The 21,775-nt window shown below is 48.3% G+C and overlaps 1 protein-coding gene across 1 annotated transcript in view; it reads left to right on the top strand.

The window, feature by feature from the left end:
* The first annotated feature begins 1,357 nt into the window (after positions 1-1,357).
* Positions 1,358-21,775, top strand: part of LOC122541244 — a 27,078-nt gene continuing 6,660 nt past the window's right edge. The window contains exons 1-6 of the mRNA XM_043677860.1: positions 1,358-1,381; positions 1,507-1,701; positions 3,548-3,697; positions 8,037-8,166; positions 12,035-12,156; positions 13,817-13,913. Of these exons, the coding sequence (XP_043533795.1) occupies positions 1,358-1,381; positions 1,507-1,701; positions 3,548-3,697; positions 8,037-8,166; positions 12,035-12,156; positions 13,817-13,913 (718 nt within the window). The remainder of the gene's footprint in view (positions 1,382-1,506; positions 1,702-3,547; positions 3,698-8,036; positions 8,167-12,034; positions 12,157-13,816; positions 13,914-21,775) is intronic.

Here is a 21,775-nt window from a genome sequence, read left to right on the forward strand (position 1 = left end):
GGTCGGTGGAGGAGGGTGGAGTGGATAGGAAGGAAGGAAGATGGACAGGTCAGGAGAGTAGTGCCGAGTTGGGGGGTTGGTTCTGGGATGAGGTAGGAGGAGGCAAGATTTGGAAACTAGTGAAGTCGCCGTTAATGCCGCCCTCTTGACCTGTCCGATCTGTCCATCTTCCTTCCCCTCTATGCACTTCACTCTCCCCTCCAACCTATCATAATCACCTCCCATCTGTATCTACCCATCACCTTCCCAGCTACCTTCCTCACCTCCCTCTTATTTACCTCTCAGCTACTTTTCCCACCGCCTACATTCCTGATGAAGGGCTTATGGCTGAAACATCGACTGTCCCGCTCCTTGGATGCTGCCTGACCAGCTGTGCTTTCCCCAGTACCACACGATTTGACTCTGATCTTCCAGCATTTGCAGTGCTCACATTCTCTCAGTCACTGAACAAACTGGGCCAATATTCCCCGGCATCCAGAGCAATGAGACCTGTTTTTGTCAGGACAGGTGAGAAAGGGTGGTTCAGTGGTTAGTACTGCTACCTCTCAGTGCCAGGGACCTGGATTAAATCCCACCCTTGGGTGACTCTCCGTGTGGAGTTTATGCATTCTCTCTCTGTCTGTGTGGGAGTGCTCCGATTTCCTCCCACAGTCCAAAGATGTGCAGGTTAGGTGGGACAGCTATTGGCATAGGAACATGAGGACTGGTGATCAGAGTTGAGAGTGGGGTGCAGGAGAATTGACATTTTGGGCAAGAGCCCTTCATTAGGAATTTTATAGGGAAGTGGGTCTGGGTGGGGTGCTCTTTGAGGGTTGCTGCAGACTTGATGGGCCAAATAACCCCTTTCTGCATAGCAGGGATTGTATTTGATGAATCTAGAGTATGACAGAACAGACACAAGGTTAGGGAGTGATCATTTAAGTCTGAAATGAGGAGGAACATCTTTACCCAAAGCTTTGTGGAATCAGTGAGCTCAGTTGGTAGTCTGTGACGCAGAGTGATTCTTTCTCTCTCTCTCTCTCTTTCTTTCTTTCTTTCTCTCTCTCTCTCTCTCTGTCTTTCTTTCTCTTTCTCTCTCTCTCTCTCTCTCTGTCTCTCTTTCTTTCTCTCTCTCTCATATATATATTGTTCTGGGGTGCTCCACCAGAGGAAATAGTTTCCACTTTACCTACCCGACCAACTTCTTTGATTATCTTAAAAACCTCAATTCCTCAAACTTCTATATTCAAAGGAATCCAAGCCTGATCCATGTAACTTAGCTTCATAATGTAATCCTTTTTGGCAACAGTGCTACCTTATTGGATCAGCACTGATCCCACTCCGAGACTAAAGTATCCTTCCTGGTGCTCAGAACTGAATGGCGCACTCCAGGTGGGGTCCGGCAAGTGCCGTATTCAACTGGACAATGGCGTGTAGCTCTGTGAAATTGTCATGTGTGACCTGTCCTTTGCCTGCATCTAACATCAGCGTGTGTTCTCTCTAATCACAGCTCTGCGTTTCTCTCAGGTTCTCGGAAAAGGCAAAGTGCTGGACCTGCGGAGAGTTGAGAGAGTGCCAGAGACCACATTTGACATTCATATCACTTGGGACATGATCCCTTACTTCCGCATTGTGGCTTACTATGTCGTCGATGACAAAGGCAAAGAGGAAATTGTCGTGGATTCCCTATGGGTCGAAGTGGAGAGCTTATGTGATGAAAAGGTTTGCTATTCCCTGTTCCTTTTGTCTGACCCATGTAATTAGTTTCCATTCCCTATCTTTAATGGGTAACCTGTTTCAGCCAGTGTTCCACTGAACCTCAACACACGCTCAAGGAGCTTTCAAATGAGCACTGGACATCTTTCTGGGCTCAACACTGAGTCCAAAAATTTTAAGCAATGATCTTCTCTCCCAGCTTGGTTTGGCCTACCATATTTCCTTCATTTTCTATCTGGCAGCATCCATTCGGAATCCTGCCCTTCGCATGACCTTGGGAGACATGTTTTTGTACACTTCTTCCATTAGCCCTCACTTTGGCTTTGAAACCTTTTGTAATTTAATCTCTCCTGCCCTCCGAACTATCAAAGATCTACTTCCCACTCCCTGTCTTGTGAGAAAAAAAACCTCATTGGCTCCATCTGACGAAAGGTTGCAGAGCTGGAGTAGAGTCATAGAGATGTACAGCACTGCAACAGACCATTCGGCCCAACTCATCTGAGCCGACCAGACATTCCAATCTGACCGAGTATCATCTGCCAGCATTTGGTCCATATCCCTCGAAACCCTTTCTAATCATGTCATCATCCAGATGCCTTTTAAATGCTGTAATTGTACCAGCCTCCACCACTTCCTCCGGCAGCTCATTCCATACACACACCACCCTCTGCATGAAAAAGTTACCTCTCAGGTCCTTTTTAAATCTATCTGTTCTCAACTTAAACCATTGGTTCTGGACTCCGCCACCCCAGGGAAAAGACCCTTGGCTATTCACCTTCTCATGATTTTATAAACCTCTTTAAGGTCACCCCTCCCCCTCTGACACTGCTGAGAAAATAGCCCCAGCCCATTCAGCCTCTCCCTATGGCTCAAGCCCTCCAGTCCCAGCAACATCCTTGTAAATATTTTCTGCACCCTTTCAAGTTTAACAACGTCCTTCCTGTAGAAGGGTGACCAGAATTGAACGCAGTATTCCAAAAGTGGCCTAACCAATGTACTGTACTGCCGCGGCATGACATCCCAACTCCTGTACTCAATTTTCTGACCAATTAAGGCAAGTGAACCAATCACGTTCTTCACCTCCCTGTCTCCATGTGAGTCCACTTTCAAGGAACTATGAACCTGCACTCCAAGGTCTCTTTGTTCAGCAACACTCCCTAGGACCTTACCAAAAGTCTTGCCCTGGTTTGCCCTACCTAAAATGCAGCACCTCACATTGATCTAACTTTAACTCTGTTCCTATCCCCACAGCTGCTGCCAGACCTAATGAGGATTTCCAGCATTTTCTGCTTTCGTTTCCTCGTTATGATTTTTTTTTACTGTCTTTGGTACTTTTTATCTTGAAGCTGTTCAGGGAGCAAGAGGCTAAAAGACACATTGACGTTCCTTCCAGTTTTACAATCATTATTGTTATGGTATGGTTCTGGATATAAGGCTGCAGGACGTCGGAGCAGAAGTGGGCCATTCGGCCCATCGAATCTGTTCTGCCATTCAACGAGACCATGCCTCTGAGCTGATAATCCGCAACCAGTTTGAAGGTCATGGTCTGAAAAAGCAGGTGCTGCCTTACCTGCTGGATATTTCCAGCATCATCTGTTTTCTTTTTTTTATATACCAGAGTAATTTGATTTTGCACTGGGCACAAAACTTCAGAAAAGAACTGCCAATGTGTATTCACAAAGTGACACTTGAAAGGCTCACCCTGTAGTGCATTCCTGTGAGGGGCAGGCTTCATACTGAAAGCCAGCCATCCAGCATCACCCTATGTTTTGTCTCCGAGTTAATTTCATACCCACAGGATCTCTTCCAGCTCGCTGTCTCTTCAGGCTCACTGTCTGACTGTGATTTATAGTTTCAGGTCAATTCAGCATTGCTCCCGCACCAGGAAGATTATGGATTGGAGCTATCAATTTGGTCTGACAATCCAGCCGAGGTCTTTGTGCATGCGGTAGATCCCAGACTTAAACAATTACACACCCAGGACATTATCACCATGAGGAAGGTAACGTTGCATTGAATAGCATGAGCTTCCACATATTCGTTTGAAGTTAATCCGTGCTGTGAAATGTCATTAAACTACTGACAGTACAGAACTGGGCATGGAAAGGTAAACCACTCCCTGTCACAAAGAGATTGGATAGAATGGGAGAAATAAGACGCGTTGCATTTTCTGTTTCATTTGCTCTGCTCTGAGAGATGGGCACAGCCTGGCAATTTGTTGCCCATCCCTCATTGCCTGTCAAGTGCAGTGCCTTGCTAAACCATTTCAGACTGCAGTTAGGAGGCAATCATGTTGCTGTGGATATGGATTCATGTGTAAAGACAGATCAGTCTAAGATGGTAGTGAGTTTGCCAGATTGTATGTTATGAGAACAATTGACATCACTAAAATGATGCATAAGACTATAAGATGGAGGAGTAGAATTAGGCCAATAGGCCCATGGGTAAGTGGGGGGTGGGGGGAGGGGGGAGAGGGGGGGCAAGGGTTAGACCTTAAGGCCGTAAGACATAGACACAGAAATTAGGCCTTTCTGCCCATTGAGTTGGCTCTGCTATTCAATATTTCTCAACTCAATCTTCTACCCATAACTTATCACCCATGATTGAATGGCGGAGCCAACTCAATGGGCTGAATGACCTAATTTCTGCTCCTATGTCTTATGGTTTTATGGCAAAAGTGAGGACTGCGGGTGCTGGCCCTTGATCCCTTTACTAATCAAGAACCTAAGTCTCTCTCTCTCTCTCTTAATGACCTGGTGTCGAAAATCTTCTGCCACAGCCTTCTGTGACAATGAGGTCCACAGTTTCACCACCAGAAATTTCTCCTCATCCCAGTTCTAAATGGTTGCGCCTTCACTCTGAGGCAGGAGTTTAAATTCCACCAGCTACCTGGCTGTGGGGTTTGAACTGCAGTCAGTAAATCATTACATTGGGTTTGGGGATGAGCAGGCCAGTAGCAAAGCCACTGCACTGCGATTCCCCCCCTTCACTGGAGACTTTACTCCTTATACGCAGAGTAATATCTTGCCCCTTAAGATTGTGTTGCACATTTTCACTGGACTGATTCCTGGGGTGAGATCATTGACCTTGAAGGAGCATAGAACATAGAACAGAACAGCACAGTATAGGCCCTTCGATCCTCGATGTTGTGCTGGCCTTTTATCCTACTCTAAATCAGCTTGAGAAGACGCGGTGCATAATCTCCAGAATTCAGAAGATCAGAAGGGGTCTGTAAAGTTCTTAAGGCATTTAACAGGGGAGGTGCTGGAGATATTTTAACCCCTGCCATGGGTGACTGTTGGACAGAGGGTCATTGTTTCTGAATAAGAGCCCAGCCATTTAGGACTGGGGTGAGAAGATATTTGGTAACTCAAGTGGTAATGAAACTTGGAAATTCTCTATCATTGGAGAGCTGGGGTGACCCAGTGCTTGAAAATATAAAAATAAGTCACAGGTGAGGTGCCAAAAGACTAGAGGTTGGCTAACGTGGTGCCACTATTTAAGAAAGGTGGTAAGGAAAAGCCAGGGAACGATAGAGCAGTGAGTCTGACATTGGTGGTGGGCAAGTTATTGGAGGGAATCCTGAGGGAAAGGATTTGCGTGCATCTGAAAAGACAAGGACTGATTAGCGATAGTCAACACGGTTTTGTGCGTGGGAAATCATGTCTCACGAACTTGACTAAGTTTTTTGAAGAAGTAACAAAGAGGATTGATAAGGGCAAAACAGTGGATGTGCCCTACATGGACTTCAGTAAGGTGTTCGACGAGGTTTCGCATGGGACACTGATTAACAAGGTTAGATCTCATGGAATACAGGGAGAACTAGCCATTTGGATACAGAACTGGCTCAAAGGTCGAAGACAGAGGGTGGTGGTGAAGGGTTGTTTTTCAGACTGGAGGCCTGTGACCAGTGGAGTGCCATAAGGATCGGTGCTGGGACCACTGCTTTTTATATAAATGATTTGGCTGTAAACTTAGGAGATATAGTTATCAAGTTTGCTGATGACACCAGAATTGGAGGTGTAGTGGACAGCAAAGAAGGTTACCTCGGATTACAACGGGATCTTGATCAGAATTGAAGTTAATGATCAGCCTTGATCCTGTTGAATGCACAGGCAGTCAGGGATCAACGACTTGTTATCGTATTCTTCCATCTTAACACATAGGGTAGTTTTAACATCAGCTGTCAGGGCAAAACAACAGATATAAGCTCCCTACCCAAGCCCTGCCTGATTCTCTTAAACATATGAAGAAAGATTGACTCGATCAGGCTTGTACTCACTGGAATTTAGAAGAATGATGGAGGATCTCAAAGAAACTTATAAAGTCCTGATGGGACTGGACAGGCGGGAGGCGGGAAGAATATTCCTGATGTCAGGGAAGTCCAAAACAAGGGGTCACAGTCTACAAATAAGGGGGAAGCCATTCAGGACTGAGAGGAGGAAGAATTTCTTCACTCAGGGTGCTGTGAACCTGTGGAATTCTGTCCCACAGGAGGCTGTTGGAGCCAGTTTGATAGATATATTCAAGAGGGAGCTGGATGTGGCCCTTGCAGCTAAAGGGGTCAAGGGGTACAGAGAGAAACTGGGAATGGGATACTGAGATTGTGCGATCAGCCATGATCGTATTGAATGGTGGAGCAGGCTCGAGGGGCTGAATGGCCTACTCCAGCACCTACTTTCTAAACATCAAAGAGAATGTATACTGGGGAGCACCCCAACCTACATCCATTTTACGTTCAGTTTTTCTGAAGTTACATTTAAAAAGGTGAACTCACTATAGTCTTATCAGATCATACAGCTACTCTCCCATTAGGGAGAGATAACCAGTGGCGGCTTAATCTCAGGTTCACCATGCCTCAGGCAAGGGGAGAGATTGAGAAAATGAGGTAACTTCAGCTGGTGCGAGGATTGAACCCATGCTGCTTATATCATTAACTAGCTATCCAGTCAACTACGGGAACTGATCAACCCAAACCCATTTAGATTGCTGCCCGTAGCGTCTAATGGTGCTCCATTATCATTCTGAGGTTGAGGTGGAAAAGAGAAATGGAGAAGAGAATCTAAAGATCTCCTCCTGAGATCAATTGGCTCTATTTCCTCACCATCAGTAGTCCCGAGTTGGCGATGACAAGACCAACCGCATCAATACAATGTCAATCCGAGGTGGGAAACTCTGCAGTGAGGAACACATCGCCTGACTTCCCAAAGCTTGTCCATCATCTGCAGGGCACAAGTCAAGGATGTGATGGAGTCCTCCCCCAGAGGGGTGTGTCTCATTGAGCAAGCCTAAAACCACCCAGGACAAAGCTGCCTTCTTCATGGTCAGCCTTGTACAGCTGGCAAGGAGGTTGAGTATGATGCTGAAAATGTGTTGCTGGAAAAGCGCAGCAGGTCAGGCAGCATCCGAGGAGCAGGAGAATCGACGTTTCGGGCATGAGCCCTTCTTCAGGAATGGTTGAGTATAATGGACAAGATGCACTGTGGCAAACTGGTCAATGGTCCTTTGACAGCATTTTGTTAACTTGGGACCTCCGACAATCAGAAGGATGAGGGCGGAAGACAGTCGGGGGCACCACTACCTGCAAATTCCCCACCAAGCCAGGCCCCATCCTGACTTGGAACTATATTGGCATTGCTTTACTGTTGCCACGTTACCATTATGGCATTCCCTTCCTGAAGGCACTGTGTGTTTACCAGCACACTTGGACAATATCAGTTTAAACAAGGGGCATTCTAGAAGGGAAGTTAGGACATATAACATACATCTGCCTATTACATGCACTGGTGATGCCTATAATGTCGTGAAAAACAAAACCAAAAGTAGAATAGTTTTGATATGTTCCTGAACCATCCAATAGCTAATCCATGTTAGTTATAATGGTCATCTTAACTAAACCTACTGAGCACTGAACTAACGGAATCGAGTGAAAAACCATTTTAAAAGCCATAGACTCCATCTGGCTAAAGTGAGTTAAAAACCACACAACACCAGGTTATAGTCCAGCAGGTTTATTTGGAAGCACTAGCTTTCAGAGTGCCGCTCCTTCATCAGGTAGCTAGCTGTTGGACTGTGACCTGGTGTTATATGATCTTTAACTTTGTCTACCCCAGTCCAACACCAGCACCTCCACATCATGGCGGAGTTTCAAATCTAGAAGTTTGTCAGGTCTTAGCCAAGTTCCTGGAGGGTGGGAGAGGTCAAAAATGGGTCTGGATTTCTGAAGTGGCAACTGTTCCATTCTCTGAACCTTAATGTGCAGAAAGTGATTTGAAGCACGGGTTAGCGCGGTCAAAAGCGGAAGCGATGTTGGACTGATGCTCCATTTTCACCCACTCAAGGTCTTTGAAGATTTGCATTCCTACGAAATTGACACATCCTATGGAAGCGGGAAGGATGCTTTAGGTGTCTTCAGTCATTCTAGGCTGCAACCCTTGTCCAATCTAATGCCACCACTCCCGGAGCCAGCAGGTAATGTTCTATTGATGACCCGTGCATCAAAACAGCCCTGGTGATATCAAGGTAAAGTTGCCACAGTCTTATCGGACTGCATGCCTGCTCTCTCATTGGGAAGGACGAGAGAAACAACTGGTGGCGTTATCTCCTCAGCTGAGGGTCACCCTGCTTTCTGTGAGGGGTGAGATTGGGAAGGAGAGTCTTTCATGGTATAGCCGCGGCTGGTGTGGGAACTGAACCCATGCTGTTGGCATCAGGTACCAGCCGTCCCCAAACAGTTCCTTCCAGCTGAAACAGAGGTTTGCCTGTATCTCCTCCATCCGAGCCAACCTGTATCCGGGTGTGGTCTTCTTGACATCGGTGAGACCAAAATGGACGGTGACTGGGAGGTCAGGCTGGCCCTTACAGACTCAACTGAGATGCTCAACGAAACGTTAACTAAATGAACGTTTCGTTGAGCATCTCAGTTGAGTCTGTAAGGGCCAGCCTGACCTCCCAGTCACCGTCCATTTCAAATCCCCCTTCCCACTTCCTTTCCGACATGACCATCCTTGGCCTCATCCATTGCCAAAATGAATCACAGCGCAAATTGGAGGAACACCTCATCTTCCGCCTGGGCGGCCTACAGCCGGGAGGGCTCAACATTGAGTTCTCCAATTTCAAATAACCTCCCTCCCCATCCCCTGACTCCCTTCCCTTCCACTCTGCTACCAACAGGATTCATTCCTCCCATTGACCAACCAGGTCGGACCCTCTGCCTGTCTCCACCTACACCATCCTCACCACCCTGTCCCCTCCCCACCCAAAACCCTCCCCCACCACCCCTTTATCTGCATCCCCATCCTTAGACCTGAAGAAGGGTTATACCCAAAATGTTGGCTTGTCCACCTCCCGATGCTGCCTGACTCGCTGTGTTCTTCCAGCCTCCTGTTTGCGTAGCCAAGTGAAGGGACATTACAAGTGTGAGAGGCTTTCATGGTGACCTCAGTGGGTGCGGGAATTGAACCCACACTGTTGGCATCACATACCAGCCATCCAAGCGAAGGGACAGTGCAAGTTGGCAATATGTTGCGATACTTGGTGAAACGCTGGGACACAAGTGTTTTCTAGAACAACGGTTGCAGAGGGGAAAACGAAAATCCTGTGGATGGTCGAAAGCAGAAAGGAGTGTGAAACAGCAAGAGTCTGGAAAAGAGCAGTTACCTGGGAAATATCTTTGCAGAGGTTAAAAAATCGTAGGCCTATGTGAATTGCTAACAAGCCCGGAGTTATCCCTCGTAATTACGGCCAAGGTCAGGGTAGACAGTGGCAATGGAGATGAAAGAACAGTCCTTCACAGGGCAGGAGACAGCAAGGATGATATGACAAAAGGGGTGATGAGGACGCAAGGGAAAAGGAGACAGTAAGGAGACAGGAAAGCAAAAAGTGGATAGGTGGGAAGGAAGATTGACAGGTGGGACAGATCATGAGGACGGTGCTGAGCTGGAAGGTTGGAACTGGCATAAGGTGGGGGGAGTGGAAATGAGGAAATGGTGAAATCCACATTGATCCTGTGTGTTTGGAAGGTCCCAAGGCAGAAGAATAGGCGAAGTTCCTCCAGGCTTTGGGTGGTAAGGGAGTCGTAATGGAGGAGGCCCAGGACCTGCATGTCCTCGGCAGAGTGGGAGGGGGAGTTGAAGTATTCGGCCACAGGGTGGTGGGGTTGATTGGTGCAGGTGTCCTGGAGATGTTCCCTAAAGCGCTGTGCGAGGAGGCGTCCAGTCTCCCCAATGTAGAGGAGACCATATCGGGAGCAACGGCTTCAGCAAATGACATGTGTGAAAGTGCAGGTGAAACTTTGTTGGATGTGGAAGGCTCCTTTGGGGCCTTGGATGGAGGTGTGGGGGGAGCTGGGCGCAGGTTTTGCAATTCCTGCAGTGACAGGGGAATGTGCCGGGAGGAGAGGGTGGGTTGTTGGGGGGCGTGGATCTGAGCAGGTAGTCACTGAGGGAACGGTCTTTACAGAAAGCGGATAGGGGTGGGGAGGAAAATATATCCCTAGTGGTGGGGTCCGTTTGTAGGTGGTGGAAATGGTGGAGGATGACACCATGTCTCCAGAGGTTGGTGGGGTGGAAGGTGAGGATGAGGGGGGTTGTGTCCTTGCTGCAGTTGGAGGGGTAGGTTTTGAGGGCGGAAGTGCGGAACACGGATGAGATGCGTTGGAGGGCATCATCAACCATGTGGGAGGGGAAATTGCAATATTTAAAGATGGAGGTCATGTGGTGTGTTCAGTGGTGGAACAGGTCCTCCTGGGAGCAGATACAGCAGAGGCAGAGGAATTAGGAATGAAAGATTGCATTTTTGCAGGAGGCAGGGTGGGAGGAGGTGTAATCCAGGTGGCTGTGGGAGTCAGTGGTTTGCAGAAAATGTCAATGTTGAGACGACCTTATTCCTTATTCCCTTATTCCCAATTCCCCTCCCACATGGTTGATAATGCCCTCCAGCGCATTTCATCCACATCACACACCTCTGCCCTTGAACCCCACCCCTCCAACCGCAAGAAGGACAGAACACCCTCACCTTCCACTCCATCAACCTCACCTCTCCCTTACCACCCGATGCCTGGAGGAAGAACGGCTCATCTTCCACTTTGAGACCCTACAAGCCCATGGCATCAACAGGGAATTCACCAGTTTCCCCTCTCCCCCCTCACTTTACCCCAGTTCGAACCTTCCAGCTCAGCACTGTCCTCATGATCTGTCCCACCTGTCCATCTTCCTTCCCACCTATCCGCTCCACCCTCGCCTCCGACCTATCACCTTTACCCCCACCTCCATCCACCTATTGCACTCTCAGCTACCTTCCCCCCAGCCCACACCCCTCCCATTTACCTCTCCACCCCCGAGGCTCCCAGCCTCATTCCTAATGAGGGTTTTTTTACTTGAAACATCGATTTTCCTGCTCCTCAGCTGCTGCCTGATGTGCTCAGGTGGAACTGTGTCAGGGAGCAAAGACAGTGAAGTCAGACTGTGAGGGGACTTGAGAGACAGGCAACATTACAATCCCGACCTGGGACATAATACTCGCCCCCCCTCCCCACCGTCAACAGTTGGGTAAACAGCAGCTGCAGCAAAACAAATTTCCACATTAAACAACAGGATCGGTTTCATCTGCTCTGAGGGACTTGAAACATTAAATCTGATTTCTCTCCACAGATGCTGCCAGACCTGCTGAGCTTTTCCAGCAATTTCTGTATTTGTTTCTGATTTATCTGGATGTGCCAGTGACCCTCACACCACATGGACATATCTATGTGTTGAACACAAAACAAATAGTACTTTGAAATATTTTTCCTGCCGATCATCGAGTCCAGGCTAATTCCTAATGGGAATTTCACATCATTTTCATAACTGTACCTGGCATTCAAGTGATTGTAAGTGATAGAACCTTTTCAGCCACTTTTAAAAGTGCAAAAGGCAGTCGATAAGTTTAAGGCTTGACATATACGTTTGAGTCACATTGACTGGAACTGGTGGCTGGAGAGGTTAATATTCACAAAGATTGCCTGATATATGGTCTGCGCAACATTTAGTTTCTTCGTCTATCTTACAGCATAGAAGGAGTGCCTTGCAGTCCACCATGCCTTTACTGGCCCGCAGGAACTGCTAACCCCACTATCCCATTCCTTCCCAATTGCTCTGTCCTTTTGCCCCAATCCAAGCAATTACCTACTGCCTTTTGAAATGGCTTTCCACCAACCTCTTGGTCAGATCTTCAGCAGAAGACTTGAGTAAAGCCTGGAACAATAAATGTGATGAACTGCAATTCTGTCCCGAGTTTAAAAATACACCCTTGCTGAAATTTGGATTCACTGACTTTATCGTTATTTCTCCTGACCGTACAGTTCAAGGCCAGCCGAAGGGTCTTCCATCAAAGAGAAGATGGACGTTGGAGTCCATTCCTGGAAGTGGAAGTGGAAATAACAGGTATGGCAGAAAATCCCTGGCTTCATACTTTAATCAGGCTGTAATTATTTAAGTGTCGAGAACCCTTCCACAGGGCAGAATTTGTGGATATTCCTTGAAAATGTTGGGTTTTCAATATCTGTGGTGTGTGGCCATATCTTGAGGAGCCAACAATGGATTTCATTCGTAGGATCCTGACAGTGTGGAAGCAGGCCATTCAGCCCATCTAGCCCACACTGACCTTCCAAAGAGCATCCCATCCAGACCCACCCCATCCCCATAACCTTGCATTTCCCATGGCTAATCCTAACTGGCACATTTTTGGACTGTGGGAGAAAACCAGTGCACTTGGAGGAAACCCACGCAGATACAGGGAAATGTACAAAATCCACAGAGACAGTCACCCAAGGGTGGAATCGAACCTGGGTCCCTGTGAACTAACCACTGCAGTGCTAACCACTGAACCACCATGCCGCACCATAGGCAGCAATTCACAGACAGCAAAGAGATTTGCAACGTCAAGAGGCTGTGAACAGTGTCACATCAACACAAATCATTCTTCAGGTTTTTCTGTTGTCATAACCTGGGCGGAACATCTCTGCAATCATCAGAGAAATGTAGTCGGTCTGTTCTTAATAATTATTTGCTGGGATCTGGTGACCTGCAGCTGAGTTGAGCAGAATTCCCAGAATAATGTTTTCAATGGAGATATAACTTTGACATCTAATCCTCTGGAAGCCAATCAACATTTACTAGATCAGATTACCTACGATGGGGAAACAGGCCATTTGGCCCAACAAGTCCACACTGACCCTCTGAGACGAAACCCAACCAGACCAATTTCCCAACATTTATCCCTGACTAATGCACCTAACACTATGGGCGACTTAGCATGACCAATTCACCTGACCTGCAGAAAGGAACCAGATGAAACCCACGCAGACATGGAGCGAATGTGCAAACTTCACATAGATAGCTGCCAAAGGCGGGAAGCGACTCTGGATCCCTGGCGCTGTGAGACAGCAGTGCTAACAACTGAGCCACTGTGCCACCCTTTCATCCCTCTATAGCTTTCAGAGCAGTTGCTACCATATGCAATGGGAAGGTTGTGAGCCTTTGGAACTCCTTGTCTCAGAGCTGTGGGGGCAAAGTCCTTGCGTGTGCTAAAGGCTAAGATGCATCGATTCTTAATCAGTCAGGGAATGGGGAAAAGGCAGGGAAGTGGACGTGAGGAGTGTCAATGAGCCATGACCCTACTGAATAGTGGTACAGGCTAGACAGGCCTACTCCTGTTCCTATTTCTTGTGGTCTTATTGTCTTATAAATGACAGTGGAATTCAATCCAGAAATTACATCAGGATGCTCCAGGGCAGATATCTCATCCAGTTCCAATTAGTTGTCTCTTGGTAATTGAGTAGCATGGAAGCTACTACCTGCCTCAGTTCAGACCAGACGTGAATATCTGCTGACATTGGATACATCGTGAATGGAACAGTTGCCAATAGACCTCAATACTGTGTAATCATCTGTAAATGTTCCCAATCCTAAGGCTACACATCAGAACCATTCAGTACAAGATGCCATTCAGCTCATCTAATCTTTCCTGGCTCTTTGAAAGCTATCTGGTTGTTCATTCTCTGCTGCAAGTTTCCTTTAAGGTTTTTATTTCAAAACTCCAAGCATATACATTCTTCATAAAACGTCTTTATCTATATTTCCAGGTACTAAAACAGTTCTGCATAGTCTTTGTGTTTCAAGAAAAGCAGCCATTAGGATTTGACATTACAGTTGCAAAAACCGAAGGCATGTACCACTCAGGCAAGGCATTACTTACTTGCATCTGAGGAAATGAGAGGGTCTGATAACTGAACAGACCCTTATTATACTTCAGCGGAAAGACCTCACTGCGTCTTGGCGGCAACTGCCTCAAGCTTTTTTTAAAATTTCAAAGCATACTTCGCTCATAAAAAATATTGTTGTGTATGTAGGCAGCATAGTGGCTCAGTGGTAAGCGCTGCTGCCTCCCAGTGCCACGGACCCGGGTTCCATTCCAGCCTCAGATGGCTGTCTGTGTGGAAGTTGCACATTCTCCCTGTGTCTGCATGGGTTTCCTTTGGGTGCCTGATGAAGGGCTTTTGCCCGAAACGTCGCTTTTCCTGCTCCTCGGATGCTGCCTGAACTGCTGTGCTTTTCCAGCACCGCTCTAATCTAGACCCCCCAATCGAGGGGCTTAACTCCACATCAACAGTTTTCGTTAGACCAAGCACAAACACGGGGAGCTTTGGAAAGGCACCATCACCGTCCTCAGCAGACTCTTCCCAAACACGAACAGGACTGGGTCAAAGGATTGGTGTTTGTTATTGGCGCCGGGAGGTTTTTCCAAATGAATCAACTGGACTTCGCTCACTTGAATAGATTTACAGTCAGGAGGTTAGAGCTCAGTTAAAATGGATTAGGAAGAAGTTGTTGAAGGAGGTAGATGATTCCTCAATGTTGGATGACATTTCCAAGGCTTTGGAAAGACTGACAGGAACATGTAGGGGAGGGTGGAAGGATGTGAACGTCTTTTGAGATTGTGGACAAGCCGCAGTTGGATATGACGCATTAGTTACTTAGATAAAGGAAATAAACCATAGAACATAGAAACGTACAGCACAGAACAGGCCCTTTGGCCCACGATGTGGTGCCGAGATTTAATCCTAATGTAAAATATAATAACCTACGCAGCCCTCAACTCACTGCTCTCCATGAGCATGCCCAGCAGTCGCTTAAATGTCCCCAATGCACAGAACAGGCCCTTTGGCCCACGATGTGGTGCTGAGGTTTAATCCTAATGTAAAATATAATAACCTACGCAGCCCTCAACTCACTGCTCTCCATGATCATGCCCAGCAGTCGCTTAAATGTCCCTAATGTCTCTGCTTCCACCACCACAGCTGGCAACGCATTCCATGCATTCACAACTCTCTGCGTAAAGAACCAACCTCTGACGTCTCCTCTATACCTTTCTCCTAATATTTTAAACTAAGACCCCCCCTCATATCAGTCAGCCCTGCCCTGGGGAAGAGTCTCTGGCTATTGACTCTCTCCATGCCTCTCACTATCTTGTACACCTCGATCAGGTCTCCTCTCTTCCTCCTTCTCTCCAGAGAGAAAAGTCCGAGCTTAGTCAACCTTTCTTCATAAGGCAAGCCCTCCAGTCCTGGTAAACCTTCTTTGCACCCTCTCCAAAGCCCCTGTATCTTTCCTAGAGTAGGGCGACCAGACCAAGTGTGGCCTCACCAGGGACTTGTAGAGCTGCAGCAAAACCTCGCGGCTCTTAAACTCGATCCCCCTGCTCACGAAAGCCAGAACACCGAGACAATTTGGAGTCTTGAGGCACAGTGGTAGTGCCCCGACCTCTGAGCCAGGAAGATTTAGAAGGCTCGCAGGCAGATAAGCATTCAAGAGAGTTTCAAGCAGATGAAATTTTGGCCTTTACAAAGTGAAACTCCGATAGTAAAATTCATTGGTCCATATGAAGTAGTCAAGAGGGCGAGTGAAGTCATTAACTGATTAAAGCTCCTGATTGGAGGAGAAAAAAAAATCTGTTATGTCAGATAAACGTGTTGAAAGGGTGTGGGCAAGAGGATGAAGAGGTTGTAAGTGTCGTGGAGGATAACAAAGAGTGAGTCAGTTGACGATGTTGACAGAGAGCCGTGTGAATGGGTGCAAGGTCTGGGTGGTACACACCATTTTCTGTCGTTTCCTCCGCTCCTGGGCAGAGAACATGCCACACCAGGCCATTATACACCCAGACGGTGCAACTGAAAAGGTTAGTGAGGGTCCTTGTGGACATACCGAATGTCCTGAGGCAACTCACGCTTATTGAAAGACCAGTGTCGGGCGCTGCATTCCAGATGTTGGTCGAGCTCTTGAAGTAAAAATGCCTTTTATCCTTACACCACGGCTAAAATACGAAACAAGTAAGAATCAGCATAACCTGAACTCTTATCGAAACACTTAACAAAACGTGCGTTTTAACGACTGTTCGTCAAAACTGTTCCAACACAGCACAAACGCAACCTCCCTCTGGCAAAGGCAAATTCAGCGGAACGTATTTCCCTCACTTGCTCTCTCACCTCCAGCCCAGGAGGAAGGGACGTCGACAGAATGAATCCAGAGAGCTGTATCGAGGGGACCCCAATTGAAAGAACTGAAAGCAACAACGAAAGTGCTGGGTCTGTGTGAGTCTGAATGCAACCCCCACTCTCATGCTTCCTTTCAAAACAAAAGACATGACCGTGGATCGACACCTCGTCACCAGGCTGAGAAATGTATCCCTCTTCTAGGTACATCTTGCCACAGACTCAACTCGCTAACAGGGAAATACTGGGGCAGTTAGACACTGTTCTTGTGTTCAGAGGATGGATAGATATGCTGAGATTACTGAGGAAGGACGAGACGCTTTGTCGAGATACGCTACATTAAAGAGACATAGGAGGGTCAGGACTGATGATCAACATCAGTAGAGTCATAGAGATGTACAGGATGGAAACAGACCCTTCGGCCCCACCCGTCCATGCCGACCAGATATCCCAACCCAATCTAGTCCCACCTGCCAGCACCCGGCCCATATCCCTCCAAACCCTTCCTATTCATATACCCGTCCAAATGCCTCTTAAATGCTGTAATTGTACCAGCCTCCACCACATCCTCTGGCAGCTCATTCCATACACGTACCACCCTCTGGGTGAAAAAGTTGCCCCTTAGGTCTCTTTTATATCTTTCCCCTNCAAGTTTCACAACATCTTTCCGATAGGAAGGAGACCAGAATTGCACGTAATATTCCAACAGTGGCCTAACCAATGTCCTGTACAGCCGCAACATGACCTCCCAACTCCTGTACTCAATACTCTGACCAATAAAGGAAAGCATACCCAGAGCTTAAGCCCAGAGAAATTCAGAGTTGACTGAACCTAGTCTGAAGATCGCCAATAGTGTTGGCTCCAAAACCAGATGGATCCCAGGATTTTGGTTAGAAAGGTGAATGCTGTGACAATACAATGGCTTTAAGAGGTTTTTTTTTGTCCTGTTCATGTTTGAGGAGAGGGTTTAAGGCAGAGGTGACGAGCTGCCTTTCAAAATCCCATAAACAGCTTGTGAGGCTTTGGTTTTTCTTTTAAGAGTTGGAACAATAGGAGCAGCCTGGCTGGGTGGGGTCAAGCTCCCATAGAACCAGGGTTTTTAGTTTTTCAGTTGCTGGGGTCTGAGCAGAATTTGGAAGCTGCAGTACATCTCTCCCTACTACTCTCTCTCTCTCTCAGAGTTTTGTCTTAATGTTTTCCTCTTGAACCACTAGAGTTGAGACAATCTATTTTACTGAATTTTTCTTTGCCTGGGATGTTACTACATTGGAAATGTTAATTAGTAATAGTTACTGTATCTGATATTTTGTTAAGTGTTTCGATAGAGTTACAGCTAAGCTGTGTTTTCTTGTATTGTGTTTTAACTATGCTGTACAATAAAGTGTTATGAAGGTGTAGGTGTGTACTGTGCCTTTAAGAGAGTCGAAAAGCTAACAAGGACTGACAAAGCACAGAGAGTCGCGAACAAGGTAACACTTGGTCAAAATGAACAGCTGCAGCTGGTTGCCATGAAACAAAAACACATTCAAATTTGGCCAATCGATTTAAATTATGCTCCAAGATACCAAAATCCAATCAAACTTGAATTTAGCATTTTGGTAATATTAAAACCAGTGAAACGATCCGATGTTTTGGGGTATTTTGAACAGTTAGAGGGAGAACTGCCAAAGACCAACAGATGGTGGCACTGTGGCTCAGTGGTTAGCACAGCTGCCTCACAGCACCAAACTCCCGGATTTGATTCCAGCCTCGGGGCGACTGTGTGGAGTTTGCACGTTCTCCCCGTATCTGTGTGGGTGTCCTCTGGGTGCTCCGGTTTCCTCCCACAGTCCAAAGATGTGCAGGTTAATGTGGGTTGGCCATGCTAAATTGCCCCATAGTGCTCAGGGATGTGCAGGTTAGGGTGTATTGGCCATGCTAAATTACCCATAGTGCTCAGGGATGTGTAGGTTAGGGTGGATTGGCCATGCTAAATTACCCATAGTGCCCAGGGAAGTGCAGGGTAGGGTGGATTGGCCATGCTAAATTACCCCATAGTGTTCAGGGATGTGTAGGTGAGGGTGGATTGGCTATGCTAAATTACCCATAGCGCCCAGGGATGTGCAGGTTAGGGTGGGTTACTCTTCGAAGGGTCGGTGTGGACTTGTTGGGCCGAAGGGCCTGTTTCCACACTGTAAATAGCCTAATCTAATCTAATCGGTTGATTAGGCTGACCTTAGTAAAGTTTCAGAGTTCGTAAGGATGAGGTTGTGGGAAAGGTGCATGGTAAAACAGGGCTAAGTCAGCACAGCTTCGTCAGGGGGACATCACGTCTGACAAACCTGTTTGAATTTTTTGAGGAGGTCATGAGCAAATTATAGGCAAAGGGGAGCCAGTGGATGTGACCTATTTGGATTTCAGGAAGGCCTTTGACAAAAGGGTCTTTTTCAGGAAGGCAGCTGGTGATGTCCCACAGGGGTCTGCGATGGGACCCCCAACTATTCACAGTCTCTTGGCACTACCGCCTCAGTCCAAGGAAGGCTGAAATATTGCGGCCTGCGTGTGGGTGAGGATTTCAAGAGGGATCCCGGGAATGAAGGACTTGTCATATGAGGAGGGGCTGAGAACTCTGGGTCTGTACTCGATGGAGTTTGAGAAGGATGTGGGGGTGGGATTCAGATTGAAACTTCCAGAATATCGATAGGGGACATGGGGAAGGTGGTTAGCACCCCAGTGGTTAGCACTGCTGCCTCACAGCGCCAGAGACCCGGGTTCAATTCCCGCCTCAGGCAACTGACTGTGTGGAGTTTGCACGTTCTCCCCGTGTCTGCGTGGGTTTCCTCCGGGTGCTCCGGTTTCCTCCCACAGTCCAAAGATGTGCAGGTCAGGTGAATTGGCCATGCTAAATTGCCCGTAGTGTTAGGTAAGGGGTAAATGGAGGGGAATGGGTGAGTTACGCTTCGGCGGGTCGGTGTGGACTTGTTGGGCCGAAGGGCCTGTTTCCAAACTGTAAGTAATCTAATCTAATCCACCAGTAGAAGGGACTAATCACAGCCTCAGGGTGAAGGGACGACCCTTGGAACTGAGATGGGGAGGAATTCCTTTCGGTGGAGGGGGTGGGGAATCTGTGGGACTCTGAGGGCTGGGGAGGGCAGGACACGGAGTGTGGGTGAGACAGAGTTCTTGGTAAAGGGGATCAAGGATTACAGGGGAGAAGACAGGAGAACGGTGGATGAGAAACCATCAGGCCACAATCAGAATGGCACAGCAGTATTGATGGGCTGAATGGCCTGATCTTGCTCTGATACATGATGTCCTTGTGTTCTGCTTTAGTTGATACTCTCTCTCTGCCACCTTCAATGATCAGCGCGCAGTTACACGTCGCTCCCTCATCTGCTTTCGGACTGTACCCTTGAGTTAATGTTGCCTTTCCATCCATTAGCTCACACATTGCTGCGTTTTGCCTTACCCACCCCCCCTCCCCCTCTCCTGCCTGCCCACCACACTGACGTTCTTTCGCGGTCCCACATTCTCCACCTCCCACGTTTACAGTCACCTGAAAGCTCCGAAACCATCCCCCACACTTCTTGAAGCTAACCCACCCCCACCCCCCACGAACGATAACCCAACTGGGCCTGTCATTGCCGGGACTATCTTCTCTTCGACAAGGCTGTCAAGTTCGCTCAGGAGAAAGCGAGGACTGCGGATGCTGGAGACCAGAGTGTGGTGGCGCTGGAAAAGCACAGCAGGTCAGGCGGCATCCGAGGGGCAGGGGAATCGACGTTTCGGGCAAAAGCCCTCCATCAGGAATGTTTTCAGTCTCTTGGCAGTACCGCCTCAGTCCAGGGAAGGCCGAAATATTGTGGCCAGCGCAGCTGCAACTTCTCCCCTCATTTCCTTCCAACTCTCTGGATGAATCCCGTCCAGTCCCTGCGCGTTGTTATCCGTCTGTGTCAACAATCGATCGGAAACATCCTATCTCCCCAAAAATGGCAGCACAAGGGCAGAAGGTGGGAAGCAGGAAGGGGCATTGAGTAGTAACGTTAGCAAGTCATGCTGCAGCTGGAGAAAACTTCACTTGGGCCACATCAGGGGTACTGTGGACAGTTCAGGTCACCACCTTATTTGGAGAGGGCTTTTACCAGGCTGTTAGCTGCACTGGGGTGCATGAGGTGGAAGGGGAGGCTGGATAAACTTGGATAGTTTTCGCCAGAACGACAGAGGCTGAGGGGGCGATCTGATAGAGGGCGATAAAAGTACGAGAGGTGTAGTGAGACTGCAACGGGATCCTGACCCGATGGGCCAATGGCTGAGAAGTGGCAGATGGAGTTTAATTCAGATAAATGCGAGGTGCTGCATTTTGGGAAAGCAAATCAGAGAAGGACTTATACAGTTCAGGAATAGAGGGATTGGGGCCATGTGCAGATAGATGGGATTAGTTTACAATGGTCAGCACAGACGTGGAGGGCCGAAGGGCCTGTTTCTGTGCTGTGTCCCTCTGTGTATGGACTTATATTTGGGCATTTGAAGCCCTTTCCCTGTTATAACTGCCTAAGAACATTGACATCCTGGTAGAACTGCTGTTTCCCGCTCTCATTTCCTTCACCCCGTGAATCCATGTCGATGCCCATCCCCCCCGACGTCCAGCTCAAGGCATTCTCCCTCAGTCCAAGGGCCTCGATTTCACTCCCTCTCCTCTGTGCTGGGGTGAGTGGCCTTCCCCACACCCAGGAGGTGTTGCGTGGACCCACCTCTCCTATCCTCTCTCAATGCCCCCCGACACACTCTCCCCTCTCGCCTGGTCAGGTTAAAGCCCTCCCAAAATGGGAAGGGGCAGATTGGCTCACGGGGAGATCTGTTTACGAACAACACTCCATCCCCCTCTCCCCACCCCCCACAAACCCAGCTTCGAAATGCGCCATCCTCCCCAGAGTTGCTCCCTGTGCCCCAGGAACTCCCTCCTGTACCACCTTCCCAACCACACACTCACCTGCCGTCCCCTCCACTCGTACCCGCTTGCACGTGGCACAGGGTTGGGGGGGGGGGGGGGGGGGGGGTCCGAAAGGCTTCCCATACGACCTGCCCCCTTCCTCTTTCACCGCCTAATCCCTGTTCCTCCATCTCACCAACTGCGCTCAGGACAACTCTCAGGGGAACAGACTGCCCGGTGTGTGTGTAAATGGGGAGAGGACGGATGAGGGGGTTAATCCCCCTCCGATAGGGGGCACAAACTGCCCGGTGTGTGTAAATGGGGAGAGGGTGGGTGAGGGGGTTAATCCCCCTCCGATAGGGGGCACAAACTGCCCGGTGTGTGTAAATGGGGAGCGGGTGGGTGAGGGGGTTAATCCCCCTCCGATAGGGGGCACAGACTGCCCGGTGTGTGTAAATGGGGAGAGGGTGGGTGAGGGGGTTAATCCCCCTCCGATAGGGGACACAGACTGCCCGGTGTGTGTAAATGGGGAGAGGATGGGTGAGGGGGTTAATCCCCCTCCGATAGGGGGCACAGACTGCCCGGTGTGTGTAAATGGGGAGAGGATGGGTGAGGGGGTTAATCCCCCTCCGATAGGGGGCACA

Source organism: Chiloscyllium plagiosum, chromosome 37 (assembly GCF_004010195.1).
Source record: "Chiloscyllium plagiosum isolate BGI_BamShark_2017 chromosome 37, ASM401019v2, whole genome shotgun sequence".
Classification (NCBI taxonomy): Eukaryota; Metazoa; Chordata; class Chondrichthyes; order Orectolobiformes; family Hemiscylliidae; genus Chiloscyllium; species Chiloscyllium plagiosum.